The sequence below is a fragment of the Accipiter gentilis genome, chromosome Z, assembly GCF_929443795.1.
Source record: "Accipiter gentilis chromosome Z, bAccGen1.1, whole genome shotgun sequence".
Taxonomy (NCBI): Eukaryota; Metazoa; Chordata; class Aves; order Accipitriformes; family Accipitridae; genus Astur; species Astur gentilis.
The window spans coordinates 21,519,941-21,542,062 of NC_064919.1; the positions used below are offsets into that span (position 1 = coordinate 21,519,941).

General features: G+C 37.5%; 1 protein-coding gene across 6 annotated transcripts in view; it reads left to right on the forward strand.

Annotated features, from left to right (window-relative positions):
* SRFBP1 (serum response factor binding protein 1) overlaps positions 1-22,122 on the forward strand; it is a 76,281-nt gene extending 54,159 nt beyond the window's left edge. For 3 of the 6 annotated variants that reach the window (XM_049794985.1, XM_049794984.1, XM_049794986.1), the window contains 4 exons: positions 18,368-18,449; positions 19,394-20,129; positions 20,571-20,608; positions 21,347-22,122. In XM_049794985.1, coding sequence (XP_049650942.1) covers positions 18,368-18,449; positions 19,394-20,129; positions 20,571-20,608; positions 21,347-21,534 — 1,044 coding nt within the window. In that variant the 3' untranslated portion in view covers positions 21,535-22,122. Of the gene's footprint in view, positions 1-13,456; positions 14,793-18,367; positions 18,450-19,393; positions 20,130-20,514; positions 20,609-21,162; positions 21,303-21,346 lie in introns of those variants that run through there. The other 3 variants (XM_049794987.1, XM_049794989.1, XM_049794990.1) reach the window with 3 other exon arrangements.

Here is a 22,122-nt window from a genome sequence, read left to right on the forward strand (position 1 = left end):
AATTTTATTTTCTAAGAGGACAATTTTATTGCAAATAATACAGGAGGAATATTATTAATCTTTCTAGTTTATTTTGTCCCAATATTTTTGATGTATTCATAGTCATGTCTGACTGTATGCTTTCCATATTTACTTAGAATAGGCTTTCATTTAGCTGTAATCCTTGAAAACAGAGCACGTGTTCATGGAATTGTTTTGGGTTTTCTGTTACTTTCTGCTGCTGGTCCTGGTTTTCGGTGGTATAAAAGTCTGTTAATCTTACACCTTGTAGTGAATGGGTCTCATGTTTCAAATAAAGTTTATGGATGCTTTTTTAAACCCATAGAGGGTTTTTAACCTCACTGCAGTGGAAGAACATGTACAATTAATTATTACAGTACTGTTGGCAAGTGGTGGCTAAGTCATCATAACTTTATTTGTTGCTATTGGTTGGCCATAGCATATCCCCAACTAAAGAAGACATCCCTTCCGTGCTTTAACAAAAGTTAATTTTCCAGTATATTATTTCTTCTTTCCACACAGTTAGTTATTAAACATACAATTAAAATTTTTTTTAAATCATTGATTTTTCTATCCCTAGCAATATTCTGTAGGTCACATGAAATGCAGACCACACTGTTTACCTTTTCATTAACTTGAGTTTCGAAATATTTGAAGGAAAACATCCTGTGGCTGTTTTCATTTTCAGAATAGGTTTATTTTCATTGATAAAAGCCAATCTGCTTTTAATTCACTATGGAATGCTGAATATTAGTTTTGCGTAATGGACATGTAGTCAAGATATTTGTTTAATTCCTTCTGCCCACTGAGATTTTATGTTCCATTACTATGTTCTCCCATATATGTTTCAGAATAAGGTAAGCATACTTTCCTATTTAAAAAGCGTTTGCATAGATTTAAGTCAAGTAAAATAAAATTGTGCTAAGTGTTTAGCAAGTGCCACTCTAACTTGCGTTCTTATGATTTAGCTGTTGATATTACTAGGAATATTGCTAGTAGGCAAATCAGATTTATTATAGTTGCAGAGTGAGTTGGCAAGAGTCACCAGCCACATGACACAAGACTTTTTCCTTTTCTAATTCATAAAAATGCTATAGGGCTTACCACATTACTGTAAGACAAGAAGCAGTAGGTGAACAGTTCTTTGTGCACCTCTGCTGAAATATTTTTAATCCGTTTTAATATTACTGCACCTGGCATCATTGCTATCAACAAGTGATAAATTCTATTGTAAAAACTGTAATGAATGTTGCCATGCAACTTAAACTAGCCCTTATCTTATTGGTGCTTAGTTACAGCCATTGAAAGATGGAACCTGTCTTTTCTAGGTTTTGACTAAGTTTTTGTGCACTTTCTGTACACAGCTGTGTACTGTCTGCAACAAATATATTTGCCAGTCATTAATAAAATTAAAAAACATGTGGCAGATCTGTTGTCTAATGTTTCTTTTAAACTGGTATTTCCAGCTGTGATTGCATTTTGAAGTGTTCTTTACAGCATATGTACCTGAATTGTTATGGGAGGGTTGGTTCATTAGTATTGTGCTCCAGCACACCGAACTTAAAAATTGGAAACCTAATCCTAAGAATGCTGTTCATTACAAGCAGGAAACTGAGTTGGGAACTGACAAAGGTCTGAACTGTTGTCTTCAACTTATTGCTAACCTAGGTTTAAGGTAACTTAGGTTAAGATAGGCAGGATAGGTAGGTTAATGTGTATCAATATTTTTCCAGTGTTAAGAGAAATTATATGTATTATCTGTGCTGTTTCTCCCGAAAAGGAGACATCAGTCCACCTGTGAACACCTTCATCATAACCACAGTTGGTTTTGTTGCCTTTGCACTAGTGCTAACAGATATTGACTAACTTATTGTAGCATCTCAGTTATTTTTTCTTCCAGTAAGTCTTTGGTATATAGGACATGAGGGAAAAAAACAACCTGGGTTTTAAACACTGAGAATGACAGGATCCTGCTCCAGCATAATGGAACTCAGTACTACAAGCAACAGCCTGGAGTGTCATCTTGCCTTAAGTCAAAATACTTCTCATTTTTTCTAAATAATAAAGTCTATGTGCTTCAAAATTCAGCAACTTTCAGATTTGGCGGAGGGAGGTGGCGGACACAACACACGTGCAACTGAAACTGCAAAGAACTCTTCTTTGAGTGAAGACTAGTGTACCAGTATACATTGTTGTCAGAGCTTGAATTGAGCACATGCTTCTGATTTGCAGAAATACCAACAAATATTCACAGATAAATACATCCTCTATTTTTTGCTTCCGGATACAATCTTCACATAATCTTAGTAGCATAGTTTTCCTTTTTTTGCACTGAGCTCTAATCTGTGGTGCTTGAGAAGAGTACCACATTTTCCTACTAAGTCCTGTATTTTCACCTGTTACTCCAGTCCTGTGGTGTTTGAATCATGCAGATGCTTGTCTGCAAAGAGGATTCTGCATAGCAAATTTTGAGTATATTGTGATCTTCAAAGTTCGTTGTGGCCATGCCACATCCCTCTGAACCTCACAATTACTGAAAAGCTTGCCACATTTTCTAAGTGTGTTAAGAAATTTCTTCTAGACCAGAAATGTAAGCCATTACCAGCTCTTAGAAGCTTTGGGTTTTTTGCTAATGTAAGGCCTGGTGAGCTTATTTCGGATTGCTTCATGTTCAGGAACCAACTTTGTCTTGTTTGGAATTTAATAGGAATTCAAAGGCTTTAGAAACAGGATCTCAGGCAGCTCATGCACGGTCATAGAGAGACCAGGATTTGACTGAGCAGCCTGGCTCAGAGTATGATTTTGATCATTGGAAGTTAAAGCTGCCTGATGAGGACAGCTGTACTTAACATGATTTTGAATAGATGACATTAGTGCTGTCTAGCTTCAGGTCCAGGTATTTTTAATGGATGCCCAAAGGCTGTTATGCCGCACTTAAAGTTCTGGGGGTTATTTCAGGAGTGAGTGAATTTAGTATCTATGGCTCTTTACCTATATGGCTCAAATGAATTTGGGATTGGGGAACCAGCTAAAATACTAACAGTAATAAGAAAAGGTTGTCTGTGACTTAGAGAGTTCTACTACTTTACATGTGAGAAAATCCTGTTTCATTTCCCAAAATCCTCCTTAAATTAACTGGGTCTCTGGTGCAGGACTAAGGAAGTCCTTAGGCAAGAAGGACATGAGAAAGAGGTAGAAAGGTATTTCTGCCCAGGACAGACAGGAAGTTACAGGACTGATTATATATTTATTACCTTTATTTCTTTTAGAAGAGTGTTTAAATCATGTATCAAAATACCATTTCTTTATAAACTGTGCAGCCGATGGCCTGAGATTAGTCTGTTTATTAGTCCACAACGTTAGTGTCCATCACTAACGAAAAAAGAGCAAGGACAAGTGTTTGTATTGTTTTATGTTCTTCTTTGTAGATTTACACTGAAAATGTGTTTCATGCCAACTATCTGTGAAAGGCAGTTTATGAAAGGCTGCTAACTTTGAAGCATTAATTAATAGTAAGTAATTATTTGGAGCATCAGGTTCCCTAGAGTATATCACTAGATTGTAACCTCTGGTTACAAGACACACGTACAAGACATGGTTACACAATCAAATGCATAACACCTACTCTAACAAATACACTTACTTATTAAGGAAATCTTAAACTTGATACTGCTAGTACTTTTAACTGTGTGTCAGGGAAAGAAAGGAAGATGTAATTTCTGAATCGAGTAGAACTTTTGATTCAACACATCTGCATCAGAGGAGGAAGAGTCATACCTGTATTTTCTAACTGAAAAATATAAAGGTTTCTATTTTAGCTGTCAATCCTAAATGTATACTTGTGATCTTTGCCTTAATTTACTTTTAAAATACACTTTCTAGAGGAAAAGATAAAAACAAAACCTCCATATTCTCTGAGGATTTAATCTGAGGAAATGCACTGAATCATAAAAGGGGCCTGATGCAAAGTCTCTTGCAGTTTAATTGAAGACTTTCCATTAACTTCAAAGGCTTTGGATCAAGCACAGAATAGTTGCTGTCTTTCTTTTGGGCTTTGGGAGATTTTTCCACAACCTCCTCCCTTCTCCCACCCGCCCACCCCATCGAGCCTCCCTACAGAATTCTACTCACTACAAAAACATTCTGATTAGGATAGATGTTATTATGGATATAAAACTTCTGTTTCTGTTGTTAGTGCCTTTAATAGAAGCATAACTAGATAATTACTTATGTGCATTTTTTACATACTTTGCTTATGGAAATATTTTGTTTGCAATCCATAAACCATAGGGAGAGGACTACTGTATGAATCAGTCTTTTGTGTAATACTGATGTGATAGTCCATCAGCTTTGTATAATATGCTTATCATTAGTTCTTTGCACTTTGTTTTGTGGTTTGATTTTGGCAATGTGGGGGCAAATGGCTGGTGTTTTTGAGGGACACGTGAAAAACTTCATTCTCTTTTTTTATCTAAACTCTGGTTGTTGCGCTCTTCTTAAATTAGAAATTGTGTATAGACAATCAGAACATAATTATAAGAAGAATATGTGATAATTGCTTAATGATCACCTACCTGGACTCCATTTCTCCATCTCATTCCCTCCCTCCCCGCTTCTTTCTAAGTATCAATTATTGGAAACAGTGTTACCAACTTTACTTACTTTTGCTTTTTATTGCCTTGTACATACAAAGATGATTCCATTCTCCAAGACCGGGTTTATGCTCAGAATAGTAAAATAATAGTACTCCATTTATTTTCCTGCATGTTAAAATGTTATGTTCCTTTCTTATTTAAGTATGGAAATAAAGATATTCATTTGCATATCAGATACCAGATGTACTTTTCTCTATGTAATAGTTGCATCTGTCAACCTCTTATGTTTTTGGAAATGTGTTGCATTGATTTAATAGCACAATTTCCTGTAACAGGCTAAAATAATTGGCTTGATACTGGGATCGGTGTTGCGGAGTGGAATTCTTTTTGTCCTGAGTATTTTGATTCTGTTTGAATGGAAGTTACACTGCATGTATGAAGCCACTGTTTCCTGAGAATTTTCCATGTCAAACACCAGATGTTAACGTTAGAGGAATGTCTGTGGTCTTCCTAAGACTGCTGATGAAGTGAAGAATTTTGCATTCAGTGATGAATATCACATTCAGGCGTAAATACTTTCTCTGTGTGTCTGATTTGTTTTTCGTTTTCTTTCTCTGAAGGTTCCTCATCTTCCAAATTTGATCACTTGAACTGTGAGCTGTTTAGCATGTCTTTCATATATACTCTATATTTTGGAGCCTAGAATCTATTGCCATGGCTGCAACTGAAGTTTTATGTCAGTGTAAAACTAAGTCTGTCAATTTTTGATAAATCTTTCTCCACGCTTCTCCCACCTGCTTCTCCACCTGATTGTCCATCTGTCTGCTAGCCCAGCCAGTATCAACTCTTTCCCTGGCTTCCAATGGGAGAGTTCAGGCTCCTGTCTATGCTGTGTTCTGTCCATTGCCCTCCCACCTTTGGTTAGCCATTCTTTCCTGCCCCTGTGCTTTTTCCCTTACTTTCTCTGGGCCAATTTTTAGATCTCTTCTCTATTAGCCCCTTTGCATTCAGACTAGGCTGCCACCACACATGTGCCTCAGTAGGGTCACCGTTTGAGAGCAAGGAGATAGGCTTGACCAAAGTTACCGTCATTTTCAACAGCAGTGATCTCAAACTAATTACAGCTTGGATTTTGTCCATTCTAGAAGGAATCTTTTTAATGTTTGCTATTGAAATAAAACACAGTTTGGCAGTTTTTCACAGAGATACTATGTTTATGCCTGACACAGAAAGGATGTTTCCTGTCAAATTTTAAATTACTAATCCAGGGATTTTACTACCACTCATTTGCATTCCTTTGAAGCTGTATTACTTGATTTTTGTTGCCTGGCTGAACTGATTGTTCAAGGTTATTAAAGTGTATTCCTGTCCTTGGACAAGGCTCAATCTCAAAAGTGATGGGATTGCTTTTGGTTTGAATATGCTCATTTAACTTATTTGGGGTGTCAGACCAGAATGGGGGCAGGCATATTTTTGTCAATAAACCTCAGAGGGAGTCAGTGCACATTTTTGTAAGCAATATTTGCCTTGGATCATCTAGGTAATTCAGATACAATAAACACACTTGCAAGAGCATAAATGGACAAACAGGTAGGTGCACAAGAGCAGTGTTTTTAAGGTCAGATGTGCCTGTGGTAGTGATGTGATACATGGTGCTTCACAAGCACATGGCTGTATTTTTTCAGTCCCAGAAAGATTTATATCATGGCATTTACAAAAGACAAGTAACTCTCAACTTTCATTCCTATTTTAAATGAGCATTTAAGTGATGTGTATAAATATCTTACTGGATATGAGCTGTTATGGGAACAATAGAGGAAAATATTAGAAGTAATCTTGGTTTTGTGCTTTACTTGAAGAAAATGCAGGAAAAAATGTAGCGTAGGAAGAGGTTCTCAAGGTGTGGTGGTTGCTATGGCGTTTTTTTAATAAAGGAAGGCCAAGTTACTGGTGTCCAGAATCTCCTTGGTATCCTTCTCCAAAATATTGTTCAGACTTGCATACAATGCCCAAGAGGCAGGCAGAGATCCAGAATCTCAGTGCATGAATGAGAGTATGGTGTAGAAAGGAGAGATTTAGGTGTCTGGGGAACCTTTGGGGCAAGGAGAAGCTGAACAGGAAAGGTGAGCTGCATCATAATCAAAATTGTGCCAGGCTGCTGGCACTGAAAATTTTAAAGGTCATTAAGTATTCCTTTAATATCTGGTTCGCAATTACATAACCAACAGGGAGCATGAGGCTGCTTTTCAGGATGTCTCTTAAAGGCCAAGGAGGGAACAGCTTGATCCAATAAATATGGAAGGTAAATCAAACTGCCTACAGTGCCAGTTGATTAGCACCTCCAATACTAAGCTATAGAGAAAGGGTATAAATTATGAATGCTTCCATACCAATCCTTGAACTGAAAAAATTACTGGGGGGGGAACTAGAATACCTGACACAACATCATCACAGATCTAATAGATATCCTCCTTCCACCAGGTCTTCAAGATAATTAATGAAAGGTACCATCTTTACAGGGATAAGGACGTAGGATGTATGTGCATGATGATGCTCTGTTGGTGAAGCACTGTACTTAAATCTAACAGCACAAATGTATTGCAGGAAAAGAGAAACACTAAGAAGCCTTTTGAATGGAAGTTCCAACTGTCATAAAAGTTTGGTACTAGTACTGTGCTACACCCTCCAGTCAGAATGATGATGGTGAACAGAAAATGTTAAATGAGATTAGAGAAGCTACAAATTTAGGACAGATATTAATAGTGAGAGTTTTCAGTTACCCTTAATTCATTTGGGTACTAAAGAGAGCATCTTTGGACTGCATGCTCTATGTATCCATAGGGAAAGCAATCAGTTTATAAAGCTGATCCACATGAAGGGACAGGGAGAAGGATATGCTCAACCAAATGAGAAAGCAAAATATTTTCCCTGTCTTGCTATCTGTCTATCTGCTAATCCTCTTAAGTATTGGTACTCATCGAGCAATTTCAACCAAGGTTACTGGAGGTGGTTTTAAAAGCATTAACTTCCAACAGATTATTTTTGTATGAGAAACCAAGATCATTTTACCACTGAAGGAAAAGCAGCCGTAGTTCATTACCTCTTGGTCTTATTTTGAGAAGCACCATAGACTTGGCACAGAAGATAAGCGCAAGGAGAGAGAACATAAGGTAGAACATACATGATTTGGAATCTTTCATTATTTTGGTTGCTTAGAGAACTTAAAAGTGTTAAGATGTCTTTAATGTTATATAAACAATTGTAATCACTTATGTTAGAGACTGACAGCTACTCGCACATTACTAACTGGAAAAGCTGTTTCTGTACATATGCTTTGTAATGTGACTCAGAATTGCATTACAAAATCAGAAGAAAATAAATGACATTCCTGATATTTCTAAAAATGAAAAACAGCTGCTGCTGTCTTTTGCTTTTTATTTTTATAAATGAAACTCTATACGTTTTTCATTATATATCATATAACAATAAAATACAAAACCATTCCTACTTCTTCCCCCCTTTCCTATCCAGATCAGTTTTAAAGTGCTGCAACTCAGAATTAAGAAATTGATATTTATAAAAATAAAAACTAGAAAAAAAAAGTTATGGAATTAGGAGGGCTCTTTCAGGCCAATATGAAGCCCATCAGTCTACTAACACTGGAAAATTAGATGAAAAGTGCTGGAGGCACTATTGCTTAACTTTTTAAAACTTGAAGGATCAAAAATAGATGTTCTTGAATTACTGGAATTCTGTTTAAAGAAAAATCTTATCTGTTGGGCTGTCAGTGAATGTAGCTGCTAAGACCAGCTACATTAAAAAGTTACAGTTTGGTAAAATGACAGCATAAGTTTATGGCAAATTGCCTCTCTATGGCAATATTACTAGGTAAGGGAAAGTATGGGAAATGTGAGGTAACTGGTCACTTAGTGGAAGTATAATAGCATTAAATTTGAAGGGTGATGGTCTACTTTTTCTTGGGTTTGCAATACAAATAACTACATGACAATTGAAGTGGTTGAATGATTACACATTAGGAAAATTCTGCATGCCAGAGTTCAATAATAATAATGTAATGTCCGAGAAGATGCCTGAGAGCCTTTAAGCATAAAGGTGACTGTTCTGTGTGCCATATGGTGAAATACCTGCTATAAAATGTGAACATCCAGGATTTCCATTTATTTTCCATCCATCATCTGCTGATATGCTCAAGTAATATCAGAGCTTCCATATATATCTGACATGTGTTTATCATTAGAGTAAGTTTTGAATGCATATATTCCCTCAATAGACTTAATGATGGAAAATCTACATTTTGGTGCCAAAGAACTGGTATGTTTATCTCAGATGTTTTAATAGTTTTTCAGTGAACAGAATTTGTATTTCCATTGTCTTTTTCAGAAAGTGGCTGAAAAACATATAGATTAAAAGAAATCTGTTTTCAATTGTGCACGAAAATTGCAATGTGGTATGCCAAGAAATTCTGTCTTGTTTTGAATAGCATATTATAACATGGCCTACCCCTGGTTAGTGTGTGCAGTGTTCATGAAGTCTTTAAGTCATCTGTGCTTCCAAATTCCTAGGTCCCATATTTAGTTCCTTCAGCAGTGCTCTGAACATAAATATATCTCTCCTGAGAGTTTTGCCTGAAGACATTGACCTGACAGTACTTCAGTTATGTATAGGTGTGTTTCCTGGTGGTAATGCTTGTGAATTAGAAGGTCTGAGCAGGACAAGGGTAGTTGGCAGGGATAAGTCTTTTACCTTTTTACATTATAAATTACCTGAAATACACCTGAATTAAATTGGAGCTTGTTTTTCAAATGTTAGCTGGTTTTGAAGCACTTTGCATCTGTTTTAAATTTAAAAATGTGAACTATGTCTGCTTCCTCTGTTGTAAACTGTCTTTCATATGGTGCTGTATCAGGCTGCATCTGACAAGTAATAATTTGAGATTTGAGCATCTGTTTTACAGTGAAATATTGTAAGGATATCTCAAGATTACATCCCTGAACGCTTGGTACAGGGTTTTGTCACCAAATTGACTTTATAAGGAGGCTGGTGGATATCTCGGTTCTGAAACTTCTCAGGTTCATTCAAGACAGAATACTGTGAACTTACTGGGCCATTAGATAGTTTTAATAATGTGGAGCTTATCCTTGTATCTTGCTAATTTATTTGTTGTCATCTGCTTCCACTCAGTCTTTGGACATGCCCATGATGCACAGCTGGATCTTGGGAGCTCAGATGCATTCAGGTCGTAGTGAACTCAGACAATTCTGTTTCCTGCTCGGCTTGCAGCACTGCCTGAGTGTTATTGGTCTACTTTGAGTTTCTGCTGTCTTTTCCATAGCAAATAAGTATAAGTAATAATTTTTAAAAAATTTTGTTTTCCCAAATAGTGCTTGTTTCAAATTTCATTTTGAGATTGGTCAGCTTAACTCCCTGTTCAGAGTTAATAAACCACTGCCTATTTTGAGTCTCCAGACCCTCATTCTAGATGGACAGTTATGAGCAAATGATCTGTCAACTTCACTTTTCTGCAAAAGTCAGTGGTGGTTTCAGATCTGATATATAGTGGTTGTTAAACTAATTTATATATGACCTTTCCTCCAAGTATGTTCTCTGAAGAAGTCTATGTGAATTTTGTGGCAAAGACCTTTCTCTTTGTATTATTCACAGCTACTGCATGTTATCCGAGATGCATTTTGTTTCTATACCCCTGAAGTACATTTTTTGCTTCAGGGTTTCCGTTTCATCATATTTTGCTTTCCAGTTTACTTTCTCAATATGATTGTCTTTTGCCTGAAAGGGGGTGGGGAGAGTGGTGGTGTTTTCCTTTTTTAGTGGCATCTATTTTACTGTGCTGTGTGCCAAATTTTTTTGTTCACTTTGACAGGGTGCATATATTTTACATAGTGATATAGTGCCGCAACTGTTCAAATGTCAAAATATATGAAATGCGTATATTTTATACAAAGCTATATATAAAAACCAAAAACATGTAGGCTTTATACTGTTATATGTATTTGACTTTACATTGCTGTAAGTCAGAACTGTACATATTTTATACTCGTTAACTGTACTGGATGTACAATTCAAATTAGGTAATATTTTTACATTACAGATATTTCTTGATATTTTTTTTAGAATCTAATATGGGGAGTACTCTCTTCACAACTGCTTTCCACTGGGAGTTTGTCCACTTCATAGACACATTTGTCCATAGCTTAAAGTAATGTTCAGCATGCTTCTATGTTTTGTCAAAGGCCAGCAGAGGTTTCAGCGTTGGTAGTCACAATGAGTTGGACCACCACAACTGTGTGGGGGAGTTGGCACGGTGCTTGCTTTATGTCCTCTTTCATAACCTTAAGAAGTTCACATTTTTTCCTTAAAAAATGTCTGCATTGTTTGTGTGGGAATGCTAAACTGAGAGGGTTATAGACAGATATTCTTACTACCCCTGGAAGAAGTGAAGACGACTTAACAGCATTTGAGTTTTCCAACAGTCTTGCTGTTTGAGTTTACACCTAGAGTTGACCTCTTCTCCATGAGGAGATAATTAGGAATCCATGCCTGTTTTATTCAGGATTTTTTTGCTCTGACTTTTCTTTATTGAAACAATCATAGGAATTATTTTATGCATGAAGAGAAGAAGGAAAGAATTAATAGAAGATTAAGTACATCATTTGTACTTTGGCAGGATTAGGGTTTATGCCAAGCTCTGGTGTAGATCACTGTGGTAGCTTGGGATGAAACACTCCCATTTCTCTTTGACCATTTCCCAGTCTGAAAAAGAAGCATTTATCTGACAGTTGTATGGTTGGCTAAATTAGTTGTGACAGATTAATCAGAGAAACTCTTTACTTTTTTATACTCCAATTAAATATGGTCTTCTAACACTTGTAAAGTGCTAGGCTGCTTAAAAGTCCTTTAAACTTTTTCAGGTGCTTGGATAGCGGGTATTTTTTATCATGCATGCAGCAAAGAACAGGAAGAAATCTATTTTTGTTTGAATTTAATGCCTGTTATGAAATTCTTGGTTTAAAAGAAGATGAGCCAATGATAGAAACAAATTTATACTTCATGCTCTTTTTCGATAAAAGACAAGCCAAACTGGATGTACAAGTGAAGGTAAATCTAAGAAACAAATTGTGGGCAAAAGAACAGCTTTGGTCCAGACATGCAAGTGAAGTTAGGGCAATGTAGGCACCTTGATAGTATTTAGAAGAATCTCCTGCTTCTCCCTGATGATGGATTCAAGAGTCTGCAGAAGTAAGTGACAAGTTGACTGCCAGTGCTACTGCCGTCAGTGCAAGGTTGGCTAGATTCTCCAGACCTTTACCTTCTATTGTGTGCAGTTCTGCAGATGAGCGAAAAGATTGTCGAGAATACCCCATGTTGCCATGGGTCTTCAACTTCCGTAATGTTTGCAAGACAAATAAAGTATATATAAAAATACTTTCATGGTTGAATTACTATGATAACAGAAAACACTGTAAAACAATGTAAACTGTGGCAAACACTGAAGAGAGTAATAAACAAGAAGCCAAGGAGCACTTCAGGTTTACTTGTGTATCATGTTGTTTTGTAAGAAATTGTTCAGTTTTTCTTCTATTGTTCTATTACAAGACATTACCCTGCTGAGTTATTTTGCAAAGGCTTTAGATCTGTTAGGACGTACATTTTAGCTTCAATTGGAAATTTTTCATCAGTCTATTTTAAAAATTGCATATAGTCCAATATATAAAAAAAAATAAATCTGTTGAAACTTGCATGATTTCCTGAGATCCATACAGAAGTAATTGCCATAAGAACTTCTCACCTGTCTTGCTATTAAGCTTGTATAACTACTTCTTCCTAACACCTGTACCATCATTTTGATGTTACATGGAAAATTAGGAAACATTGAGTAAAAACTGTGTAAGAGTTGATTATAAATCTGACAGGTTTTGGCTATCCATTTCCTGTGCAGGGTCTGAAGCATTTAGTGCTGTTTCTATCCTTTGAATACTACGGGATTGCTCTCTGTTATTTCTGTATTTGGGAGAACCACTCTCTTTTAAACTCTTTCCAAATCCAACAGAGCCCTGTTTACTGCATTCCCTAATTGATCCATCCTCCTAGTATCAAGGTGAGTATATTGGGTTTATGTGGCAAGGTTTGGGGGGGGGGGGGGGGGCGGACAGACACGACACAACAGAACTTAGAAGCTCGTCCGTCCATCTGTCTGTCTGATAAAGCCAAAGCCAGCCTCCTCCAAGACAGACCTGCTGATGGCCAAGGCTGAGCCCATCAGTGACGGTGGTAGTACCTCTGGGATAACAGATTTAAGAAGGGAGGTGGGGAACTGCATGGCAACAGCAGCCAGAGGAGAGGAGGTAGAATATGTGAGAGAAAGAACCCTGCAGACCCCCAGGTCAGTGAAGAAGGGGTGGGAGGAGGTGCTCCAGGCGCTGGAGCAGAGATTCCCCCGCAGCTCGTGGAGGACCCCATGCCGGAGCAGGTGGATGCCGGAAGGAGGCTGTGACCCTGTGGGAAGCCTGTGCTGGAGCGGACTCCTGGCACAACCTATGGACCCATGGAGAGAGGAGCCAACACTGGAGCAGGTTTTCTGCAGGACTTGTGACCCTGAAGGGGACCCACGCTGCAGCAGTCTGTGCCTGAAGAACTGCAGCCTGTGGAAGGGACCAACACTGGAGCAGTTTGTGAAGAACTGCAGCCCATCAGAAGGGCTGATGTTGAAGAAGTTCATGGAGGACTGTATCCTGTGGGAAGGACCCCACAGTGGAGCAGGGGAGGAGTGTTGAGGAGTCTTCCCCTTGAGGAGGAAGGAGCAGCAGAGACAACATAAGGTGACTCTGTCCTCTGAGTAGGGGGAGTGATAGAGCAGTTTTGGTGGGCATCTGGTATCCAGCCAGGGTCAACAACCAATCTCTTGCTGTCGGGAGCTGAGACGCAACAATGCTGCCACAAGCGATACCCATAACTAATTGCCTCTCGTACCAAAATCTTCCCCGTGTCTGATGGCCACAAGTCACTTACTGTATGTCTTACAGACATAAAGGAAGAGGGAGAACTATCAGCGTTTCACAGTCAGAAAGTAACTTTTCTCAAGGGTCTCATTCCAAAGCAGTATGAGGTCATGGGATGGACTTGGGTGGCAGCCATGATCTGGCACCTTCAGCCACCCTGTGACTCCACATTAACCACATCTGGTATTATGAAGGACAGCTGTAACTAGTTAGAGCTCTGGGAGGAACGTGTGGATTAACAGGTTTTCTGGGGTTTTTTTAGTAGAGAAACAGCTCTTCTCCTAAGCTGCTACAAAGGGTATTGCAATGACATCTTGTTTTGGCCCAGAACTAGGGATTTTTTTATTTTTTTTTTTAGTGCTTACCCTGGATAGCATTATCTCTGCCATTATTTTTTTTTGCTTAAAATCAGGCTGTCGCTACCCTCAACATTAAACTGCACTTCCAGTTAGTTTAGAAACTTGAGCATGACATGGCTTCAAGGTTACTTTTTGTGTTATAGCTTTTGCCATGTACTGCACACTTGTCAGTGGGGTTTCTGACTGTTTCCATGTGAATGTCATTATTTTAAATAACTGAGAGATGATCTAAAATAACAGATGCAGGGCCACCAAGCATTACAAGTTTGGTAGCACTGTCCTTTGACCCAGTTGAAATTCTAATAGTATTCTTTGTAGTAGTATACTCTTCTAGTAGCTGTCTTGTTACAGGTCTCACCAGAAACAAGGCAATCCCCTTTTGTGCAAAAGTCAATTGAAGAATAGAAGTATGACCTTTTTCTTTCCTATTGTTGATTATAATTATAGCAGAGAGGGTACAAACAAACGTAGATTTGAGCAGGAAAAGGAATCAGAATGAAGCAATGGTCAGAAGTCTCCATTTCATATTCCCGAGTTAATCCCAGCTTTCTGCACTTTAATTCTTCCTGAAACTCTACTGTGTCAATCATGCTAACAAGGTATCCCTTTCAACTCCTGCAATCCCATCTGCCCCAGGCCCTGAGACACGCAGTTTCTCATTCTCACTTTATAACCTGCATTGTATGAAGCAGGTACTACCCACACAACTTCTGCTTGACTTTTTTTTTTTACCCAGTGCTGCCACCTCTCAGAGCCATTCCATACTTCTGCTGACCCCTGTTCCAGCACATCTCAAAACTTGGGTTATGAATCTGTTTTTATCTTAGCAAGCTTGTAATGTCCATTCTCTTCCCAATCATTGCCACATTGTACAAAGTTTGTCTCCCTGATGTGGGGCATGTGTATGTGTTTGCACATGTGTAAGTTATACAACTGCTGCTTTAATATGCAATAACTGACAAGTTATGTTTTGAGGTTTTTGCATCTGCGTGCACAGCTAACATTCAGGATTAAGAATGCTTGTTTATGCAGTTTGGGTTTCTATTAGTTTTAAGATATTTGAAAATATAGAGATCAGTGCAGTTAATTCAGTTAAATGTCCACATGGAGTTTAATGAGTCATGTCAGTGATGATAGACAGACGTCTTTAATACTATATACAGAAATAATGCATCGCTTACAAAGACAAAAAGTTTGAGGAGACTGACTTTGAGGCGGTTCTGTATGTAGCTTACAGTTGCTCACTGAGAAGTGTGATTATACACTGCTCAGTTGCTTTTTTCACTTTGCAGCACCTCAGTTGCACACTGAATGAGGAGGAGTGTTCCTATGGAAAGTACTAGGATATGCCTGACTGAAAAAATGAATAATCCAAAACAATACAAGAATTAGCAGGAACATGTGAGAATAAAGATGTACAGTTCCAGTATCTGCATAATTAAATGTGCTGGGGGCAGGAGGAGGGGGAAAGGGTGTTCATGCTGTAAATACAGTTGACCTTTTTCTGTTAAGTTTTATTTTCTGCCAAGGTTTTATATACTGGAAAATACTTGAGGAAAAATAAATTGAGCATTGGACGTGCCAAAAAAATGGAAAAATGGGAAATTTTAAAGAATGTGAATGTCATATTGTATGTTTGTTGGCTACTGTCTATCAGTGTGAGTAGTGTTTGTGAAGTATTTTGCTATAAGGAAAAAATGTAGTTATTCCATATGGATTGGCATGTATATGCTTAAACCCATTCTATAAATACTTGAATTAAAGAACACCAGATGTTGCACAGAAGTTGCTGCTGCTTTCTGAACTTCATGGTATATTCTTTCAAAACCCACAGGAAGTAGCTGAGGGAAAAAGTGTATTAATTAAGTTCAGAAATAGATTTTCCAGCTATAGAAAAATCTCCAAAGAAAATAGCGTTTGATCTTCAGAAATGTGAGCTTGCTGTCCCAGGAATCTGGTGGCAGCATGCAGCACTGTCACATGGGGATCAAAATTCAGATTTCAATTTCTCAGAGCTAGGCTAGCCTGAAAGTAAGCCAGTCTGTGGCCCTTGGAAATGGACCCATCTTTTGACCCATCTCCTCTGGCCAGTGTTCATAGTTCTGTAGACAGTCTACAGAGAAAATATTTTTCCAGTTTTTCTTGATCTGAAGAAATAACGATGTAATAGCAGAGACTTGAGGAGAAAGGAAGGTACTAGAGTTCCTGTATGTTCTGCACTTCAAACATGAAATATGAGTGGACGTACCTAGAGTATGTATTGTATGCTCTAGAACTATTGCAAAAGAAATACAAATGGGATTTGCTTTGCATTGGTTGAGGAACAAGATCTATGTTTTGCAAACCAATTAAATGTTTCTGCATTTAGAAGTACTGTCTCTGCTGTAGCTGTAGTGTCATCTTCTGCTCTGTTAGTTGGCATGAAGTATCCATCTGTCTTTATGCAATGAATACATAACTGTTTATACTAAGTGGCATTTCTTCTGCTGGAAGAAAATGTACATACAAACAAGTAAGATTCCCCACTGAGCACTCATGTCAAGCAAATCAGATACTTTAAACATGCATTGCTGATGTATTAGGTAGTGTTTGTGTCGTGGTTTTGAGCCCAGCCAGCAACTAAGCACCCAGCAGCAGCTTACACCCCACCCCTGCAGGATAGGGATAGCATTAGAAGAGCAAAAGTGAGAAGAACTCATGGCTTGAGATAAAGACAGCTTAATAAGTGAAGCAAAGTTGTGTGTGCAAGCAAAGGAGAATAAGGAATTTATTCTCTACTTTGCATCGGCGGGCAGATGTTCAGCCACATCCTGGAAAGCAGGGCTTCATTTCACATAACGGTTACTTGGGAAGACAAATGCCATAACCACAAACATCCCTCCCCCTTCCTTTTCCTCTCCTTGAGATTTTATTGCTGAGCACAACTTGATATGGAATGGAATATCCTTTTGGTCAATTTGGATCAGTTGTCCCAGGAGCGTTCACTTTCCAACCTCTTGCCTACACCCTGCCTGCTTGTTGGGAGGGCAGAGTGAGAAACAGAGAAGGCCTCGATGCTGTGCAAGCACTGCTCAGCAATAACTAAAACATTGGTGTGTTACCAACTTTAAAATGTTTTAGTCACAAATCCAAAGCACAGCACCATCTTGGCGGCTATGGAGAAAGTTAACTCCATCCCAGGGCAGAGCCAGTACAATCTCCACCCCTTATTCCCTACAATATACATACCTGTGACTTTGGCTGCATCACGGTAGTCGCTTAGGACAGGATAGGCAGTGTGTCCTGTTGAGTTGTTGGGTACCAAAACCAGCTCGTCACAGGACACCTTCCCAGTTCTTTACGAGGTTCATCATCTGTTGGTTTGGGTGGCTTCTGCTGTAGTACTTCCTGTAGCATATAGCTCAAATCACGGGTAGCAACAATTTAAACATATATCCATTACAGTACCACTAGGAGGAATGGAGGAAGGTGTGTCTTTCTCTTGCAAAGAATTCCAGTGCAGGCTTTAAGAAATCTTCCTGCTAAATTTGTGTTTTACAAGCCTGTTACACCTTCTTTCCCTACCTTCAAAAGAAAAGAAGACAAAACTGCCTTTGGAAAGTCTTAGATACCTCTCATTTTGTTCTTCAAGTGAATTGATAACAAGAACCTGTAAATAAGATAGCTTTTACAATGTGTCATACCTGTGACTTCTAATATATAAAAAAGGAAGTCAGAAATGGAAGCAATTCCTACCTTTCTCCTTTTTCTTCTAATTAAAGCATGAAGATCATATTTGTTCTTCAAATCAGTCTACAGAGTTCCAGTATTCTACCACATCAAATTCAAGGTGGTTTGTCTTTAAGATCAGGTTAGACCTTGCCTCCCAACCACTTTTAATGTATATTCCTTCAATACCTGCTCTGTCATTTTACCTACTTTTATGGCATCCATATTGCACCTCTTGCAAGCTGCTGTATTTCTTCATGCAGAATGCCTTCTACCAATATGATGGTTTTTATTCAGGGGCTTCATTAATTTGCTTTGCAGGGGTAAGAAATAGTGAAGGTAAAAATCAGCATGTTAGCTCTAAGAGATGTGTCTGGTATGCCTTTAAAATAAAAATCATGTTATCCCTATTCAGTACCTGAAAAATAGCTGATTTGCATGTCTGTCACATTTCTGTCAATGTTTGGGCAGTCAGATTTTTTCTCATTTAGAATGATAGTAGTACAGGAAAAAATAAGAAATATTCAAATATTATAGTGTCATAAGTTTTTTCTCTTGTCCAATTCGTAGTCCAGAATCGTATTAGTATGCATTGTAGCGTAACTGATACAGACCTGTATAGGTATTCACTGTTCTATTGACTTCACATCTTCGAATTTATTTTGTGTAGCCAAATTGTACTGCAGCTGAGCGAGCCATTGCAAGACTGGCAACACACCCCCTCTTGAAACCCAGATTCATTGAACTTAAAGGTATGAAATATTTTATTAACTCGTTTATGACTTCAGTAGCTTACTGTTGTGTTACCTTGTTCCTGTATATTCCTGACACCAACAACTAGTTTAAAAAGAAAAGTAAAAAAAAAAAAAGGTGCCTGTAGTTACCTTAACTAGCTGCAGTGAACCAAGTATCACAAGCTTGTAGTCATTTGTATTGGTTGAAATGGGCTTATATGTGACAGTATGCAATATGACATTTAATGTATAGGGTGTAGGGCAAACAGGGCTCATAAATGGAACTCTAAAAAATCAAATTGATATAATGGAGTATCTCTAAATTGTATAGGACTGAACTAGCAATGAGCATAGTAACGTGCTGATACAAAGGTAAAAGGAGCATTACAACTAGGTTTCCAAAGGCAGCTAAAAGGTTTTGCAAATTACTCCCTTAAACTTCCCTGGAAACTTCCCAGAATCCTTAGGGGATCTTTCCTTGTTCTTTAGGTTATCTCCTGTTCTCTTTAAACTCAAAGTTTTGGACTAAAATTGATGTTAAAAAGGGTTAAGTCCTAGTAATAATGTCAGAAAGTTACTTTGTTAATAACAGAGCATGTCAAATACCCATTTAATTATATCTGAGCAATTTACTGGGTTTTTGCAGTTTTTACACACAAAGTAGTGCCCTAAATGAGCATGATTATCAGCTGAAAATTATATTCTGGAAGAGAAGTTCACAGTTAAACCCAAGTTTAACAGTGTATTCAGTTGGTAATAATTTATTTTCCTAACTTTTGTTGATGCTGTACTCTAAGGTACTTATTGCCCCATGTGTTGAGTAAATGATTGATAAGGACATTCAAAATACGCTTGCTCAGTACAACATATTTAACTTAGGAAAATGTTTTAATATATTAAAATAACTTATGGAAACTCATGTGTAGCTGCAACAAAATGTTTTTCTTCTGTCCCTTGTACAGCTGCTGTAAAAGCTTTTAAGGATGAAAGAAAGAACCCAGCAAAAGCCACTCCTTTGAATAAAGCTAAGTCAGAACAGCCTAAATCAGTGCAACATTTCAATAGCAATTTGGATGACCAAGCTCATAAACTAGGTCAGAAACAGAAAGGATGTGAACGCAAAACAAAAATGAGTAGGAAAATAGAAACTGACAGGGTGGCTGAAGATCATTGTGACAGTGAATCTGAGCAGAAAACTGTGGAAATTGAAAAAGCATATATTCTAGAAGAATCTTCATTTCAGGCAGTAGAAATGCAAGCAGTGACTCAGAATAAAACAGGGAAGAAACTTGGCTATCAAAAAAGGAAAGAAAATATGAGCATGAACAAATTAAATGCAATAAAAGAAATAATTAATGATGATAGTGACCAGGAACATCCTAATCAAGAGGACTACTTTGATGATAGTACTGAAGAGAGGTTTTATAACCAGTCATCAGATTCTGACAATGACAGCAATGATGATTTCTTCATTGGCAAAGTAAAAAGAAAGAAAAAGATAGCAGCAGTTACTGATCATTCTTCAGCAAAAGGAAAGGATAGACTTCAGAAAAACATAGTGAAGAAAGAAAAGAACAGTGGGGCAGTGCAAGATTTAATCATGGAAAAAGGAAAGCCATGTGCAAAAGCAAGCAATCTGGAATCAGTGTTCTGCAGTTCTTTGTCTACCTCTAATCAGAAATCTCAAAACAGAAGAAGGTAAACCATTTCTTTTTGTTATGTTCTCCATTTCCTCCCTCCTTCCCAGTAATGGAAATTGTTGTGATTTTTAGTAGCCCTTTACCAAACAAGGAGAATTTCAGCACAAGGAGAATTTCAGCCAATTACAGCTTAGAACATTTTCACATAAACTATACTGCAGTCTTCTTGTGCTTTCTTCACACTTATGTATTTTTCATATTCACTTAGCACTGATGTATGCATAGGATTCCTACCTAGACCTGCATCCAAATTAAATCACTACTGGATACTTCTATTTTTATTTCTTTTTTAACAAAGAGGAAATAAAGTGTAAGGGTTTTGCACATTATGCTTGAAAAGTCATTGCACAGATGTTTTGGTCATGACAATTCTCTGTTCACAGGTGTTTGTCATATTACAAGCTTCCTGAAAAATCCTAAATTCTCTTTTTATTTTTAGAAATACTAAAAACCACCCTCTCAAAAATGGAAGAACAGGTATGTATTACTTAACCTGGTAAAGTTATAAAAGGAAAAACATTTTCAGATTTTGTTGCCTCTGCAGCCTAATCATGACAGCCTTTTTTTTTGTTTCATTTCAGTTTTGTGGCACATATTTTAACATTGGTTTTTAAAATGGTCAAATTGTTGAGCTTTCATTTTAATCTGTGGATGTTGATTGCTATTTCCTATTTTTGCATATTAGAAATACTTAGAAGTAGGGTTTATACAAGAAAGTGCTTTTCCATCTGACTTCATGTTGAGCGGTTAGTGTTACCTGTGCACAGGTAAAGGTGTCAGATTATGATATTTAACAAGTTGTTTATTATATGAGTAATTCCTTCAATATCTCCTTCAATATTTTATTCTATTTGTAGTATATGGTTCGATTTTGGAATTCATTGGATCAAGGGTATCATTTCAGTCTTATTTTGTTACATTGTGTAATATCTCATTGGTTTATTCTGAAGAAAAATGTTGAGACTGTGCTGAATATTTGTCTACACAAATTTCCAATGTGGTCAGTAATAATAAATCTTAACTATCTGCAGTCTACCAAGTGACAATTTACTGGCCTGCAAGATGAGGAAATCTTGCTGTGAACATGCAGATGAATCTGATCCCCATGGCTCATTAAGAAATTCTTGAAAATACCTGCAATCCCAAGGTAGTTTTAACATATTTTTATGACGGTTCATGATGTGGTTAATGTTTTATTCTGTACTTCTTGGACAGCTCTTCTTAAAAAGGAACCACAGCTCAAGAAGCAACCATTTGCAAAAGCTGCAGGTGTTAAATGTGACAATAAGACAGCATGTTTGGAGCAGCCTCTTCATCCATCATGGGAAGCAAGCAAGAGGCGCCGGGAACAAATGTCTCAAATTACAGCATTCCAAGGGAAAAAGATTAAATTTGATGACTAGACTATATGTAAATTGAGATTTTTAAAAAGGATGCGTGCAGATTTGCACCCCATGGTATTTTCTTACAAAGTAACAGCCGCTGTTTGAACATTTTTGTTATACTGTCCTTATCCTTTGCAACCTATAAAATAGCAACTGCTGAAACTTACCATCTGTTACTAATGAAGATTGCCTCATGTATTCAGTGTGCTGTCTGCTGATTAATGTATGCTCATATGGTGTTGGTTCACAAGTCCCATTACGTAGTGCCACCATTTATGAAATACTCTAACTTGAATGAATGGTTTTTAGGAACATCATTTGTGCCCTGTAGGAATACTAGAGATTCTGGAGCTTTTTTTGTGTATAAAAATGTACTTTAAACTATATGAGGACTTGAATGTCAAAAGAGAGGGGAAAATACAAAATATTGAGGTGATAATCCTAGGACTGTATTATCAAACACATCTCAACTGAGAAAAAGTAGGAGATTCTTAAACTTGAACAGACTTCAAAAATTCATGAATGTGTCAGGTAGCTGGAAAAGCCTATCAGAAGTATGTATGATATGAAAATTTCTAGAGAGCAATAAAATACTGGCCTGTTAAA